This window comes from Scyliorhinus torazame, chromosome 1, assembly GCF_047496885.1.
Source record: "Scyliorhinus torazame isolate Kashiwa2021f chromosome 1, sScyTor2.1, whole genome shotgun sequence".
Classification (NCBI taxonomy): domain Eukaryota; kingdom Metazoa; phylum Chordata; class Chondrichthyes; order Carcharhiniformes; family Scyliorhinidae; genus Scyliorhinus; species Scyliorhinus torazame.
In genome coordinates, this window is record NC_092707.1 from 97504055 (window position 1) to 97521840 (window position 17786).

Consider the following 17786-nt stretch of genomic DNA (forward strand, 5'->3'; position numbering starts at 1 on the left):
AAGGGGAGTGAGTTCAGGTATCTGCAGGTTAGGGACTTTGCGCAAAAGGTCTGGAGGGGATTCCCTAGGTTGCCGGGATACATCCTGCTGGAGCGACCGCTGCTTCCGGATGTGGAAGGGAGAGAGGAATTGGGGATATATACAAGCGGCTGGGGGGCAGGGAGGTGAACGGGTAGTGAAGATCAAGGAGGAAGGGGAGTTGGGAGGGGAGATCAATTGGGGAATTTGGAGTGAGGCACTGCGTAGGGTAAGCGGGACTTCCTCCTGTTCAAGGATGAGTCTGTACGTCTTCCTGCAGTTGAAGAAGATAAAGTATGAGTTAAGCGGCTCTGCAGAGGGGTTTGAGAAAAGGTGGGGGATGTTTGTGACCATGTTTGAGGAGCTATTTGTCGAAGGGGGTGTGTGAAAAAGGGGAAAAACTTTGTACAGACTCTAGTTGAATGCTGGGACGTATGTTTCCCGGGTGTTTATTTGTTGTAACCTGTTTTGATACATGTTTGCAATAAAATACATTTTTAAAAAAAATATAAAAACACGCCAATTCTCAGCTACATTACCGATGACTTGAAGCTGGTGGGGTGGACAAAATATTCACCTCGAACTTCACAGCTTTTCTGTGCATTGGGTTCCACTTGCCCGTGGTTTACCAGCTCGGCGGAAGAATTTTCTTTTTTTCTTTCTTCAGCTTGTTTCGTCCGTCATCTCAGTTTTCTTTAATTGTTTTTTTTTCGAAAATATTTTATTGAGGCATTTATAATTTTAACATTTTAAACAACTGAGAGATACAACACACGCAAAACCCCCAGAATAACACACCCTAACTACCCATACATTAGATTCCCTGCCCTTATTCGTCACTTCCATGCGTCCTCCCCCACCCACCCCCTCCTCCCCTTCGCCCCCCGGCTGACGGTCAGTTTTCCTTGAAGAAGTCGATGAGCGGCTGCCACCTCCGAGCGAACCCCTGTGCTGAACCCCTTAAGGCAAACGTAATTTTCTTTAGCCTAAGAAACCCTGCCATGTCACTGACCCACACCCCTGACTTTGGAGGCTCTGAGTTTCTCCGTCCCAGCAAAATCCGCCTCCGGGCCACCAGGGAGGCAAAGGCCAAAACGTTGGCCTCTCTCCCCCCTCGGGGTCCCAGATCTTCCGACACTCCAAATATTGCTATCTCTGAGCTCTGAGTCACCCTCCCTTCCAGGACCTCAGACATGACATCTGAAATTCCCTGCCAGAATCCCCTCACCCTTGGACACGCCCAAAACATATGTACATGGTTCGCAGGACTTCCCCCACACTGCCCACACCTGTCCTCCACCTCTTCAAAAACCTACTCATCCTGGCCACAGTTATATGAGCCCCGTGGACCACCTTGAACTGGATCAGGCTAAGCCTGGCACACAACGAGGATGCATTGACTCTCCTCAGAGCCTTCTCCCATAACCCGACTTCCAACTCCCCTCCCAGCTCTTCCTCCCACATCCTCTTCACCTCCCCAATTGGGATCCCTTCCCACTCCATCAGTTCCTTGTATATTTCCGAAACCCTCCCCTCCCCAACCTCTATTTTAGACAACACTGCATCCTGTAGTCTCCTTAGAGGGAGGTGAGGAAAGCTTGGGCCAGCCTCCGGACAAAATCCTGTACCTGCAGGTACCGAAACCCATTCCAACCTGGCAAACTCCTACTCTAGCTCCTCCAGGCTCGGGAAGCCCTCCTCAATGAAGAGGTCCCCAAATCTCTCCATCCCTGCCCGCTGCCACCTCCTGAAGCCCCTAACCAGCCCCCCAGAGTGAATCAATGGTTATCACAGATCGGTGACCACACTGACACCCCCTCCAGTCTCACATGCTGCCTCCATTGCCCACAGACTCTCAGGGCTGCCACTACCATTGAGCTTGTGGAGTACCGAGCTGGTGACAGAGGTGCCATTAACAAAGCCCTCAGATTCGTGCCCTTGCAAGATGCCTCCTCCACTCGCTCCCACACTGACCCCTCCCCCACTACCCATCTCCTAACCACCGATATATTAGCTGCCCAGTAGTAATTAATAAAGTTTGGAAGGCCCAAGCCCCCCTCCCCATGCCCCCATTCAAGAAGGGCCTTCTTCACCCATGGGGCTTTCCCGGCCCATATAAAACCTGAGATCGCCGCATTCATCTTCCTAAAAAATGCCTTGGGATGAAGATTGGAAGACACTGAAACATGAACAGCAATCTCGGGAGAACTGTCATTTTCACAGTCTGTACCCTCCCCACCAGTGACAGCGGAAGCACATCCCACCTACGGGAGTCCCCTTTCATTTGTTCAATCAACCTGCCCAAATTTAGTTTATGAAGCTGACCCCAGTCCCTTGCCACTTGAATCCCCAAGTACCTAAAACTCCCTCCCACCACTTTGAACGTCATCGCCCTCGGTCTCCTCTCCTGCCCCCTTGCCTGGATCGCAAAAACCTCACTTTTGCCCATATCCATATTTAGAACATAGAACATTACAGCGTAGTACAGGCCCTTCGGCCCTCTATGTTCCACCGACCTGTGAAACCACTCTAAAGCCCATCTACACTATTCCCTTATCGTCCATATGTCTATCCAATGACCATTTGAATGCCCTTAGTGTTGGCGAGTCCACTACTGTTGCAGGCAGGGCATTCCACACCCTTACTACTCTCTAAGTAAAGAACCTACCTCTGACATCTGTCTTATATCTATCTCCCCTCAATTTAAAGGTATGTCCCCTCGTGCTAGACATCACCATCTGAGGAAAAAGGCTCTCACTGTCCACCCTATCCAATCCTCTGATCATCTTGTATGCCTCAATTAAGTCACCTCTTAACCTTCTTCTCTCTAACGAAAACAGCCTCAAGTCCCTCAGCCTTTCCTCATAAGATCTTCCCTCCATACCAGGCAACATTCTGGTAAATCACCTCTGCACCCTTTCCAATGCTTCCACATCCTTCCTATAATGCGGCGACCAGAATTGCACGCAATACTCCAAATGCGGCCGCACCAGAGTTTTGTACAGCTGCAACATGACCTCATGGCTCCGAAACTCAATTCCTCTACCAATAAAAGCTAACACACCTTACGCCTTCTTAACAACCCTCTCAACCTGGGTGGCAACTTTCAGGGATCTATGTACATGGACACCGAGATCTCTCTGCTCATCCACACTGCCAAGAATCTTACCATTAGCCCAGTACTCTGTCGTCCTGTTATTCCTTCCAAAATGAATCACCTCACACTTTTCGGCATTAAACTCCATTTGCCGCCTCTCAACCCAGCGCTGCAGCTTATCTATGTCCCTCTGTAACTTGTAACATCCTTCCGCACTGTCCACAACTCCACCGACTTTCGTGTCATCTGCAAATTTACTCACCCAACCTTCTACGCCCTCCTCCAGGTCATTTATAAAAATGACAAACAGCAGTGGCCCCAAAACAGATCCTTGTGGTACACCACTAGTAACTGGACTCCAGTCTGAACACTTCCCATCAACCACCACCCTTTGTCTTCTTCCAGCTAGCCAATTTCTGATCCAAACTGCTAAATCTCCCTGAATCCCATGCTTCCGTATTTTGTGAAGTAGCCTACCGTGGGGAACCTTATCAAGCGCTTTACTGAAATCCATATACACCACATCAACAGCTTTACCCTCATCCACCTGTTTGGTCACCTTCTCAAAGAACTCAATAAGGTTTGTGAGGCACGACCTACCCTTCACAAAACCGTGTTGACTATCCCTAATCAAATTACTCCTTTCCAGATGATTATACACCCTATCTCTTATAAACCTTTCCAAGATTTTGCCCACAACAGAAGTAAGGCTCACTGGTCTATAGTTACCGGGGTTGTCTCTACTCCCCTTTTTGAACATTTGTAACCTGAGAGCTGACCAAATTCCTCCAGTATCCCCATAATTCCTCCAATTCCCCCCAATGGGTCTGTTAAATAAAGGAGCTTTTATATAAAGGAGCGTTATGTTTAATTGTTCAATACTCTTGGGACCATATTATGTTCTGTGTTATAATAATAATAATTGCTTATTGTCACAAGTAGGCTTCAATGAAGTTACTGTGAAGAGCCCCTAATTGCCACATTCCGGCACCTGTTCGGGGAGGCCGTTACGGGAATTGAACCCGCGCTGCTGGCATTATTGCAAGCCAGCTATTTAGTCCTCTGTGCTAAACCAGCCCCTGGCTGTAGTACAGATGCACACAGAACATCTAGTTCTTTGACTAGTAAGATGATTTATTAACAATATGAACACTTGGAAAGATAACTAACGAATTGCGATACAAACAGTAACGAATAAATGAATTCAGTAAATTCTTCTGGAGTCACGTCTTGTGCGACTATCCTCTTGTACAACTTTCTACCAACTCCTGGATATCTCTAATCACATGGTAGATCCCTATCATCACCAGCTGGTTGGAGGTTGCATTGATAACTATATACATTCATGGACAATTATGTACAAAACTGTGCACAGGCATGTCACCACATTGCTCTGTGAAGAAAGTGCTTGAAGGCGGTGATAAGCTGACTTCCAATCTGCCTCAAGCATTCAGAAATTACTTTCACTTCCTGTGAAAGTCATCCTTCTTTCAACTCCCTTGCTACTGACTCCTGTCAGGGTAAAATGTAGAATCCGACCAAGATTTCGGTCCTCGCCTACATTTGTCAGATTTCCAAATGCACTATTTAACAATGTGCCACAGGTTTTCTCCATTCGTCCTCCCTTGTACAAGATGGAGACAGCATTGCAATTTTACCGAGTGCCTGTCTTCCCTTAAGGTGGCTCAAAACTAGCACACAAGATCATTGTTCGATATTTACTAACCTCCTTCATTGTCTGAATGGAAAGGGCTGCCATTTATCGAACATTTGATTTGGAAGCACTCAACACAACTTAATTCTCATTCAGTGCCATGTATCCTGCCATATTATTCAAATTGGTTGAATCTGAGATAGTGTGGGACCAAGTTGGAGGTTCCTGGTATTTGCAAGGTCTGCTCTGCCGCATTTGCATTGAAGTGGTGGACATACAGAAAGCTTTGGGTTTCCATTTTATAAATCCCTTACTCTCTTAACAATTGTGTAAAATCCCCTTAATTCTGCTATGATTGATTTATACAGCTGGCTATCTTAATTTTCCATGCTTATTAAGGCTGCAATAATTATAGTTTCATACTTTTATTCATATTTTTTAATTATGCTGTAGTGACTTTTAAGCAATGTGTGCAACCTGTATTCACAGTCAATATATGTTTTTCCAGGGAAGATGTCAAGTTTAGAAGCAGCTTATACAAATGGCACAGCCTGTATACAAGTTAATAGAGTGTGCAATGTGCTGTAATTCTATTTCAAAGATTACAATGTAGTAATTTAGCTGGGAAGTTAATGCTGGATATTTTTTTCTTTCCTTTAGGTTGTTTGCAGAACTTGAAATTCCTTTTGAGGGATGAAGATGCTACTGTCCGTCGCAAGACCACAGAGATTTTCTACATTTTGGTCACACATACTATTGGGAGGTAAGAGGATCTTTTAAAAGTCTCTTTTGAAAAGACCATGGTGGCACATTAGCACAATGGTTAGCACTGTTGCTTCACAGTGCCAGAGTCCCAGGTTCGATTCCTGGCTTGGGTCACTGTCTGTGTGGAGGTTCTCCCCATGTCTGTGTGGGTTTCCTCCTGGTGCTCCCATTTCCTCCCATATGTCCGAAAGACGTGCTAATTAGGTGAATTGGGCATTCTGAATTCTCCCTCTGTGTACCCGATCAGGTGTCGGAGTTTGGCGACTAGGGGATTTTCGCAGTAACTTAACTGCAGTGTCAGCCTACTTGTGACAATAATAAAGATTATTATTAATATGTTGAAAAAGACTCAGCATGTATAGAATACCAAAGTTAATAATGAAAAATAGCAAATGTAGTGAAATCTTAAAGAAAGAAATTGAAATGCTGGAAATACCCAGTGGTCAGCCACCATTTGGAAAAGCGAAATAGCTTTCTTGGCTGGGACTCTCTTATTGGAATACCAAGATACTGTGCAGAATACAACAGTTTAGATATTATACCAACAGCAATGAATCAATTGTGAATGAAGCACAATGCAGATTATGGACATTTATGCTCGCTAGCGACGAGTGTTTATTCTTAATGCTCAGATGGTGACCAGATTAAGTAAAATAAAGGTTGGTGTTGCATTGATGTCATGGAGCCATAGAATCATACAACACAGAAAAGACCCTGCGGCCCATCGCATCTGCACCAGTCAAAAACAACCACCTAACCATCCTAATCCCATTTCACATCACTTGGCCCAAAGCCTTATATGTCCTGGGATCGCAAGTACACATCTAAATACTTCTTAAATGTTATGAGGGCCTCTGCCTCCATCACCCTTTCAGCCAACGGATTCCAAACTCCCATCACCCTCTGGGTAAAAATGTTTTTCCCCACATCCCCCCCCTAAGCCTCCTGCCCTTTGCCTTAAACCTGTGGACCCCTAGTCATTGACCCCTCCATCAAGGGGAAAAGTTTTTCCTCTCTATCTATGCCCCTCATAATTTTATACATCTCAACAATGTCCCCCCTCGGTCTCCTCTGCTCCAAGGAAAACAATCCAAGTCTATCCAATCTCGTTTCATAACTAACACTCTCCAGCCCGGGCAACATCTTGATAAATCTCCTCTGCACCATTTCCAGTGCTATCTCATCCCTCTTGCAATGTGGATTCCTGAACTGCACACAGTACTCTAGCTGTTGCCAAACCAACGTTTTATACCGTTGCAGCATAACCTCCCTGCTCTTAAAATCTATGTCTCGACTAATAATGCCAAGTATACAAATATGCTTTCTTAATCACTGTATTCACCTGCTCTGCTACCTTAAGAGACTGGTGTACATGCACACCTCGGGTCCTGCCATTTATCATGTATTCCCTTGCCTTGTTTGTCCTTCCCAAATGCATCACCTCACATTTATCCGGATTGAATTCCATTTGCCACTGATTGGCCCATCTGACCAGCCTGTCTATATCCTCCTGTAATTGAAGGCTATCCTCCTCACAATTTACCACCCCATCAATTTTCGTATCATCCACAAACTTACTGATCAACCCTCCTACGTTCATATCGAAATAATTTATATTAAGCACAAACATCAAGGGCCCCAACACTGATTCCTGTGGGACCCCACTGGACACAGGCTTCCAGTCAGAAAACCCCCCTCAACCATTACCCTCTGCTTCCTGCCACTCAGCCAATTTTGGATCTAATTGTCCAAATTTCCTTGGATCCCATGGACTCTTACCTTCGCTATCAGTCTCCCGCCACTCAGCCAATTTTGGATCCAATTGTCCAAATTTCCTTGGATCCCATGGGCTCTTACCTTCGCTATCAGTCTCCTATGTGGGGCCTTATCAAAAGCCTTGCTGAAGTCCAAGCATACTATGTCAAATGCATTTCCCTCATATACACACCCAGTCAACTTTTCAAAAAACTCAATCAAGTTGGTCAGACATGACCTCCCCTTAACAAAACGATGCTGACTATTCTTGATTAATCCCTGCCTCTCCAAATGCAGATTAACTCTGACTCTCAGAATTGCTTCCAATAGTTTTACCACCACTGAGGTTAGATTTACTGGCCTGTAGTTTCCTGGTTTATCCCTTCCTCCCTTCTTGAATAATGGTACCTCATTGGCTAGCCTCCTGTTCTCTGGCACCTCTCCTGTGGCTAGAGAAGAATTGAAAATTATTGCCAGTGCCCCTGCTATTTCATCCCTTGCCTCACTCAGTAGCCTGGGATACATTTCATCTGGCCCTGGATATTTGTCTATCTTTAAGCCGAGAAAGAAGTCTGACAACACCAGGTTAAAGTCCAACAGGTTTGTTTTGAATCACTAGCTTTCAGAGCACTGCTCCTTCCTCAGGTGAATGAAGAGGTGGGTTCCAGAAACATATATATAGACAAAGTCAAAGATGCAATATGATACTTTGAATGCAATTCTTTGCAGGTAATTAAGTCTACAGGTCCAGGCGGAGCAACTGGAGAGAGGGATAATCACAGGTTAAAGAGGTGTGAATTGTCTCAAGCCATGACAGTTGGTAGGATTTTGCAAGCACAGGCAGGTGGTGGGGGGGGGTGAATATAATGCAACATGGATCCAAGGTTCCGGTTGAGGCCGTACTCATGTTTGCGGAACTTGGCTATAAGTTTCTGCTCGGCAATTCTGCGTTGTTGCGCGTCCTGAAGGCCGCCTTGGAGAACGCTTACCTGAAGATCAGAGGCTGTATTCCCTTGACTGCTGAAGTGTTCCCCGAAGGGGAACATTCCTGCCTGCCGATTGTCGCGCGATGTCAGTTCATCCGTAGTCGCAGCGTCTGCATGGTCTCGCCAATGTACCATGCTTTGGGACATCCTTTCTTGCAACTTCTCTACTACTTTTTTCTTGACTCGTCCAGTTGTGTGTTAGCTCCTCCCAGTAGTCGCCCATACATGTCGCCACAATTCCCCTTCCCTGAGATGTCCATGTCCAGTAGGTCCTCTAACAACATCTGTTGTAGTAGTCGTGGTTATGTCCCTGTTTCACTACGTAAGAAGTTTTTTACCTGCGCGCACGCGCGCACACACACATTGGGTATCAGCGAGATTGAGGCTTGGGCTATAGCGTGGACAGCAGGATGCTTGCCAGCGAGTCTGTGAACATCTCTCGCAGGTGCAGGGCCAGTGCCATTGCAAATTTTTGTTGAAGTCCACCGGGATTCTGTCTGGTCCTGGTGCCTTCCCTGACTGCATGGAGTTGATGCTCTCCATGACTTCTCCCAGTTCTAGCAATGCTTCTAACCCGCATTTCCTGTCTTCCCCCACGACTGTCCAGTCCATTGAGGAACTGTTTCATTCTCAAGTCTGCTGCTGGGGGCTCAGAGGTCGACAGCCCCCGGTAGAAGGTCTTGAATGCTTCCTTGACCTTTTCCGCCTCCTCTATTAGGTTGCCTTTGCTGTCGCAAATCTGGGCTATTTCCCTCCTGGCTGCCTGCTTTCTCAGCTGGTGAGCCAGCAGGCGGCAGGCTTTGTCTCCGTGCTCGTACAGGGCTGAGTTGATGCACTGCTTTCCTCGTGGAGAGTAGGTCAAAGTATATTTGTAGCTTTTTCCTCTCTGCCAGGAGCTCTACGTTCAGGGCCTTGGAGTGTCGCCGGTCTACTTCCAGTATGGATTTGACTAGTGAGTCCTCCCGGTTCTGGTTATTAGTAATATACTCGTCTATGGCCTGTGATATTTTCTCGCCTAAAGACTTATCGGCCAGGAGGGCCATGTCCAACCTCCATGGTGGCCATGGGCACGGCCCATCTCCAATCTCACATCCATTTAATGCAGAGCCTGTTCGGAGATTACGATCGTGGAATATTCCGCTCTTACTAGCCCTGGAAGCACCAATTTCCCCACAACAAAGAAGTTGACCTGTGAATATACATTGTGTACTTGGGAGAAGAAGGAGAACTCCTTCTCCCTTGGGTTGGTGAACCGTCATGGGTCCACAGCCCCCATCTGCTGCATGAATATGCCGAGTTCTTTCGCCATGTTGGAGGAAATTCCTGTTTCAGACTTTGACCCGTCCGTACACAGTTGAAATCCCTCCCCGCCATGATTAATCACTGCGTGTCTATATCGGGCATTTCCACCATGGTTTTCTTTATAAACTCTGTCATCCCAGTTGGGAGCATTTCACTGTTCCCAGCGGCATCCAAGTATCTGGAGGCCAATTGGAACATTTTAATAGGTCTGTGACAATAGGTCTGAATGGACCTTACTGTTATGACCTCTTTGGGAGCCAAGGACTATGCTGCATACGATTCCCCCCTTACACAGCTGACTTTAAACTCCCCTGGTAATTGGGGACAGGGTTTCCCCGTAACAAGGGGGAAACCACTCAGTATAAAAACCCTGACTGGGTGCAGGTCCGGGAGGGTGGCCCTTCATGGAGAAGAGTTGTAATTTTGTTATTTGTGTATACTGTAATAAACCAGTTGTTCATTTCTATCATATTGTGTGTTCCTGTTGTCTCCCTTGTCGGGCTATACTGGCAACGAGGGTGAGGTTGAGCTGCTGCAGCCACCATGCGTTATACCCCACCAACCCACTTTGTCCAGGCCCACAAGAGGCCTCCGCTTTGAACGGTGAAATGCAGCACATCGGGAAACTTAAACAGATTGATGCTGGTACCGATGACTGGACCCAGTACGTAGAGAGGGTGCAGTTTTTTTTTTTAGTCTAACGCAACAGTTGGAGATGAACATTATCCTGCTGATTACAGTCGGGGAACCCACCTATGCGCTCATCAAGAGCCTCACACATATGGACAGGCCGGACTCCAAGTCTTTTGCCACGTTGGTGGCCCTAATCGAGGCACATCTTAACTCTCAGCCGCAGATAATGGTCCGTCGATTCCGTTTTCACACGGCCTTGCAGGCCCAAGGAGAATCAAATGGCGAATTTGTGGCACACTGGAGGATGCTCGGCGCCTCGTGTGTTTGGGCCCGCACTATCCAAATCCTTTCAGGGCCGTTTCTTCTGTGTTCTCCGAGACACCGAAATCTGAAGGAAATTCCTTACGGAAGCCCGCTTAACCTTCCAGCAGGCGGTGGACATCACCATTTCCCAGGAGAGCACGTAGTCCAAGAGTTGTAGGGCTTGTAAGGTCTGAACCTTGTTCACTGGGACGACCACTGACCGACCGCTCCCAGGCCCGAAAGGCTCAAGCTTGTGCAAAATGGGCCCAACCATGGGACCCAAGGCCATCACTATGGCACACCCGGGTGCGACCGGAATGATTTCCCTGAACCGGAACATTAAGATAGCGGCCGCAGGCTGAATACTGCGAATAGAGCTGGAGTGCTGCACAGGCCCGTGAATGCGCTGTTCCCTGCCAAACCCCAGATATTACCGCTCTTGAGGCCAAGCATACTTTGTTGAACACCAGGAGGAGGAGTATCTCCTCTGCGTTACAGCCCCCAGGGTCGCCCCCTCCGTATTGCATTAAAGGTGAATGGACACCCCATTGAAATGGAGTTCGATATTGGAGCAGCACTCTCACTGATCAGCCACTGAATATTCACTGTGATCAAGTCCGGCCTCCAGACCTTGGACCTTCGAGACACGGTTGCCTGATTGGTGACGTTCACAGGCGAGCCTTTGGCCATTGAGGGTACTACCCACATGACTGTGTCATACGGGAATCAGTCGGCATGTTTGTTCTTGGTGATAGTCCATGGAGGAGGACCCAGCTTATGGGGCCATGATTGGGTGCGCCACTTATACGGGGACCAGTCGGCATGTTGGATTGGATTTGTTTATTGTCACGTGTACCAAGGTACAGTGAAAAGTATTGTCCTGCGTACAGTTCAGAAAGATCATTCAATAAGTGAAAAAAAAACATAAGGCAAACATAAATACAAAATGTAAATACATAGACACAGGCATCGAGTGAGACATACAGGAGTGTAGTACTACTCAATAGAGAAGATGTATGAGGAGATGAGATCTGTCCATAAGAGAGTTGTTTCGGAGTCTTGTAAGAGTGGGGAAGAAGCTGTTTTTGAATCTGTTAGTACGTGTTTTCAGACTTTTGTATCTCCTGCCCAATGGAAGAAGTTGGAAGAGTGAATAAGCCGGGTGGGAGGGCTCTTTGATCGTACTGCCCGCTTTCCCAAGGCAGCGGGAGGTGTAGACAGAGTCAATGGATGGGAGGCGGGTTCACGTGATTGACTGGGTTGTTCACAACTCTCTGTAGTTTCTTACGGTTTTGGGCTGAGCAGTTGCCATACCAGGCTGTGATTTAGCCAGATAGGATGCTTCGTATGGTGCATCTATAAAAGTTGCTAAGAGTAAATGTGGACATGCCGAATTTCCTTCGTTTCCTGAGAAAGTATAGGTGCTGTTGTGCTTTCTTGATCGTAGCGTCCACGTGGGTGGACCAGGGCAGATTGTTGGTGATGTGCACACCTTGGAATTTGAAGCTGTCAACCATCTCCACCTCTGTACCATTGATGCCGACTCAGGTGTGTACGATACTTTGCTTCCTGAAGTCAATGACCAACTCTTTAGTTTTGCTGACATTTTGAGAGAGCGATTGTTGTTGTTCCACCACTCCACTAGGTTTGTCTTTGGTGTTAGTCCATGGAGAAGGACCCAGTTTATTGGGGCACGATTGGCTGCGCCACTTAAAGTTGGACTGGCAGCGCGTCTGCCGCATGTACCCCATGGCCCGGAATCATTGGTTATGATATTCCAAAATTCCATGGACACGGGAAAGGTTCCAGTGGATTGGAAAAATGCTAATGTAACGCCTTTATTCAAAAAGGGAGGGAGACAGAATGTGGGAAATTACAGACCAGTTAGTTTAACATCTCTCATGGTTCTTCTGACTAAAATCACTGATCACCAGACTTCTCTGCATTAAATTTCCTCTGCCATGTGTCTGCCCATTCCACTAGCCTGTCTAGATCCTCTTGAAGTCTATCATTACTCTCCTCACAGTTCACAATACTTCCAAGTATTACGGGCCAGGGTTTAGAGAACCCCAATGTGTATCATGGAGTTCACCTGATCCACAACTTTTAATAGATTTTGGTTATGGGGCGCACAAGGGCCCACTCTACAGGTGTGATGCAATAGAGATCTAAAGTGATTTTAAAAACAAACCAATGTTTATTATATGAATCCAGTTAACATTTTATAAAACACATAGTAAACATCTTAGCAACTATCAACTCAAATACTCCCCCCAAAGAATACAGTACTCTATAAGTAACCCGGAATCTTTTCTTGCAACATCCATAAGACAAATACCCTCTTTAACAAAGACAGCAGATTTAAATTCTCTACTGAGAGCAGTTATCACTTTTAAATTAGCAAGTGATCTGAAGACATTCTTTTCATGCAGAGAGAGATCAAAATTACACCTTGTTTGGCTGGTTGCAGCTCCAACTCTGATAATGAAACCAAGCACACACTGTAACTGCCAGCTCAAAAACGAAAGTAAAAACAGACAGACAGCCCAGCTCCACCCACACTCTGACATCACTGCAGCTATTTGATAAACACCCATTTCTTAAAGGTACTCTCACATGACACAAGTCTTGCATCGTCTTCAAATTTTGAAATTGTGCTCTACACACTTGGGTGTAGATTATAAATATAAATTAAGAAAAGTTGTTATACCCCAATATCCCATTTCCCAGTCAGAAGTAAGTAATGTTTTCTGTAATTCATGTTTTTGATAGGATTGAATTACATAATTATTGCATAATGAAATTCTAGCTATTCTAAAGATTAAAGTTTCAAAATATTACATGGTTTGAAATAAAAACCGTACTGGCACTAATATTTTTCACTTAAAAAGCAGTTTTACGAATGTTTTGACTAAAAAGACAATATATAGGAAAACAATGCAATAGTAGATTTAGAAATTGTATGACCAGCAATTTCTTTTTGAGAACTTGCACTTTGAAATTTCCCACTTCACAATTGTTGAAGGTGCTGTCGAAGAAGGCTTGGTGAGTTGCTCAAGTGCATCTTGCATATGGTGCACACTACTGCCACAGTGGTGGAGGGAGTGAATGTTTAAGGTGGTGGATGGGTTGCTGATCAAACAGGGGAGCTTTGTCCTGGATGGTGATAAGCTCATTGAGTGTAGTTAGAGCTGCACTCATCCAGACAAGTGGGGAGTATTCTATCATACTCTTATGTCTTGTGGATAGTGGACAGGCTATGGGGAGTGAGGAGGTAAGTTCTCACAGCAAAGTTCTCAGCCTCTGTCCTGCTCTTGCAGCTACAATATTTAAATGATCCAATTATGTTTCTCATCAATTGTACCCCCCAGTATGTTTATGTTGGGCAATTCAGCAATTATAATGTTGTTGAATGTCAAGAGGAGATGGTTTGATTCTCTCTTGTTAGAATGGCCATTGCCTGGCACTTGTGTAATGCAGATGCTACTCGCCACTTATCAGACCAAGCCTCAATGTCGACATGGACTGATTTGGTGTCTGATCTGCAAATGGTACTGAACATCCCCACTTCTGACTTTAGGGAGGGTAGGTTATTGATGAAACAGCTGAAAGTGGTTGAGCCTAGGACACTACCATGAGGATCTCCTGCAGTGATGTTGTGGGCTGAGATGATTGACTACCAACAACAACAACCATCTTTCATTGTGCTTGGTATGACTCCAACCAATCTAGAGTTTCCCCACTGATTCTCAATTACTTCAATTTTACCAGGTCCTTTGATGTGACAACTCAGTCAAATGTTACATTGTTGTCGAGGGCAGTCGCTCTCACCTCACCTTTGGAATTTAGCTCTTTTTCCATTTTTGGACCAAGGCTGTAATGAGGTCAGAAGTCGATGTCCTTGGTGGAACCCAAATTGAGTATCCGTGAGTACAGAGGAACATACGAACAAGGAGCAGGAGTAGGCCATTCTGTCATTTAATAAGATCATGGCTAAGTAGGTTATTGCTCCCCTTGGTCGCATTGTCGTTGACTTCTTGCATCACTTTGCTGATGTTTGAGAGCAAACCAATGTTGCGAAGATTGGCTGGGTTGGACTTGCCTTGCTGTTTGTGCACAGGACATATCTGGGCAATTTTTCATATTGTCAGTTAGATACCAGTAATGTTACTTCCGGTTGCGGTGAGGATGAGCTCGCCGCACGTTTCGGCGGCTCCAGCTCCGACGGACCTTCGGGCTCTTTTAAGAGCCCCAACGGGGATTTTTTTCGGCCGAGCAACCCGGTGTGGGGTGTGTGGGAAGGGAGTCCCCCCCCGAACGACGGAGGAAAAAAACGGCGGCGGCGGCTGCAGCCTGAAGAATCTTCGACCAGAAGGTCAGAGGGAGTGGAAGACAAAATGGCGGCGGAGAAATCGCAGGCGACATGGGGGCCTGAGCAGGACGAGGTCGTGAGACGGTGCATGGACCTGCTGAAGAAGGAGGTACTGACCCTGATGCTACAGGCAATTGAGGGGCTTAAGGAGACTTTAAAGACCCAGGAGACTGAGCTTCGCGTGGTGGAGCAGAAGGTGTCAGGTATTGAGGACGAGGTCCTGGGCCTGGCGGTTCAGACTCAGACGCACGAGGCACTTCACAAAAAGTGTGCTGAAAGGATCGAGGCCCTTGAAAACGGAGCGCGAAGGAAGAACCTTAGGACACTAGGTCTCCCTGAGGGTGTGGAAGGAGTGGACTGTGGAGCGTACGCAAGTAAGATGCTGAGCTCACTGATGGGTGCTGAGGCTCCTGCGGGCCCCATGGAGGTGGAGTGGGCAGGTCGGATCCTGGCGAGAAGACCAAAAGCGGGAGAACCACCGAGGGCGATAATCGTGCGATTCTACTGCCTTAAGGTCAGAGAAGAGGTCCTGAGATGGGCTAAAAAGGTGCGGAGTAGCAGGTGGGAGAATGCGGTGGTACGGATATACCAGGATTGGAGTGCGGAGGTGGCGAGAAGGAGGGCGAGCTTCAACAGAGCCAAAGAGGTTTTGCACAAAAAGAAGGTGAAGTTTGGGATGCTGCAGCCGGCAAGACGATGGGTCACGTATCAGGAGAGACACTATTACTTCGAGACGGCGGAGGAAGCATGGACCTTTATTAAAGAAGAGAAACTGGACCGGAACTGAGGGACTGATGCTGCAGGGAATTGTTATTGTTATTGTTTTGTTAATGTTATGGTGAAAGTTAATCGAGAAGTAAACAGGGAAGGGGGGAGACACTGGGGAAATGTGGGTGCCGGTGAGGGGGGCAAGACGGGACACAGTCGGAGAATGGGGAAGGGGAGGGGAAAGGGAGCTGCGCCATAAGAGGCGGGTCAGGTAAAGGGATGTTCCCGCGCCAGAAAGAATAAGGCGGGAAGACAGGCGCAAGGCGGATGGGAGTTCCCTCACACCGGGGGGGTCGAGGAGTGAGCAGGAGTAGCCGGGGTCAGTTGAAGTCAGCTGACTTACGGAAGTGATATGGGGGGAGCAATCAAGCTAGATAGGGATCTAGCGGGGGGGGGACAACTGGGTTGCTGCTGCGGAAATCCAAAAGGGAATGGCTAAAGAGTGGGTGGTCGGGGACGGTGTGCGACGCTGGGGGAGCGAGCGGGAGCGCGGAGGCGGGATATGGGACTGGCCTAGAGAAGGTAATGGCTAGTCGACACGGGAGGGGGGCAGGTAGCCCCCTAGTGAGGCTGATCACGTGGAACGTGAGAGGCCTGAATGGACCGATTAAAAAGGGCCCGAGCGCTCGCGCATTTGAAAGGACTAAGGGCAGACGTGGCTATGCTCCAAGAGACGCACCTAAAGGTGGCGGACCAAGATAGGCTAAGGAAAGGATGGGTGGGACAAGTGTTCCATTCAGGACTGGACGCAAAGAACAGAGGGGTAGCCATTTTGGTGGGGAAACGGGTAGCATTCGAAGCAAAGAACATCGTAGCAGATAGCGGAGGTAGATATGTAATGGTGAGTGGTAGGCTGGAGGGAATGGAGGTCGTGTTGGTTAATGTGTATGCCCCAAATTGGGACGATGCGGGATTCATGAGACGGATGCTGGGGCGTATACCGGACCTGGAGGCAGGAAATTTGATTTTAGGAGGGGACTTCAATACGGTGCTGGACCCGGGGCTAGATAGATCCAGCTCAAGGACCGGAAGAAGGCCGGCAGCGGCCAAGGTACTTAAGGGGTTTATGGACCAAATGGGGGGAGTGGATCCATGGCGATTTCTAAGACCTAGGGCTAGGGAGTATTCCTTCTTCTCCCATGTCCATAAAGTGTACTCCCGGATAGATTTTTTTGTTTTAGGAAGGTCGTTGATCTCTAGGGTGGAAGAAGCTGAATACTTAGCCATAGCGGTTTCGGATCATGCCCCACATTGGGTGGACCTGGAAGTAGGAGAGGACAGGGAGCAGAGAACACTCTGGCGATTAGATGTGGGACTGATGGCGGATGAGGGAGTGTGTGCAAGAGTGAGGGGGTGTAGAGAGATACCTGGAGGTCAATGACGACGGCGAGGTCCCTGTGGGAGTGGTCTGGGAAGCACTAAAAGCGGTGGTCAGAGGAGAGCTGATCTCTATTGGGGCCCACAAAAGGAAAACAGAGGCCAAGGAAAGGGATAGATTACTGGGGGAAATTTTAAGGGTGGACAGGGAATTTGCAGAGACCCCAGAGGAGGAGCTGTTCAGGGAGAGGAGATGACTCCAGACCGAGTTCGACCTTCTGACCACCAGAAAGGCGGAGGTACTGTGGAGGAAGGCACAGGGGAGGAGGTACGAATATGGGGAAAAGGCTAGTCGCCTGTTGGCGCACCAACTGCGAAAGAGGGCAGCAGCGAGGGAGATAGGAGGAATTAGGGATGAAAGGGGAGACACTGTGCGAAGGCCAGGAAAGATAAATGAGGTGTTTAAGACCTTTTATGAGGAACTGTATAGGTCTCAACCCCCAGGGGGAGAGGAGGGGATGCGGCGGTTCCTGGACCAATTGAGGTTCCCGAAAGTGGAGGAGCGGGAGGTGGCAGGCCTGGGGGCGCCGATTGAGGTGGATGAGGTTATTAAGGGACTGGGAAGCATGCAGGCAGGGAAGGCTCCGGGGCCGGACGGGTTCCCGGTGGAATACTACAGAAAATATGTGGACTTGTTGGCCCCGTTGATGGTGAGGACGTTCAATGAGGCCAGGGAAGGGGGGACTCTACCCCCGACGATGTCGGAGGTGACGATATCGCTAATTTTGAAGAGAGACAAAGATCCGTTGCAGTGCG

The 17786-nt window shown here is 47.6% G+C and overlaps 1 protein-coding gene across 3 annotated transcripts in view; it reads left to right on the forward strand.

The window, feature by feature from the left end:
• The window catches only part of rsph14 (radial spoke head 14 homolog), a 246116-nt gene that overhangs the window by 18388 nt on the left and 209942 nt on the right, over nt 1-17786 (forward strand). For all 3 annotated transcript variants that reach the window (XM_072498524.1, XM_072498541.1, XM_072498533.1), the window contains exon 2: nt 5430-5532. In XM_072498524.1, coding sequence (XP_072354625.1) covers nt 5430-5532 — 103 coding nt within the window. The remainder of the gene's footprint in view (nt 1-5429; nt 5533-17786) is intronic.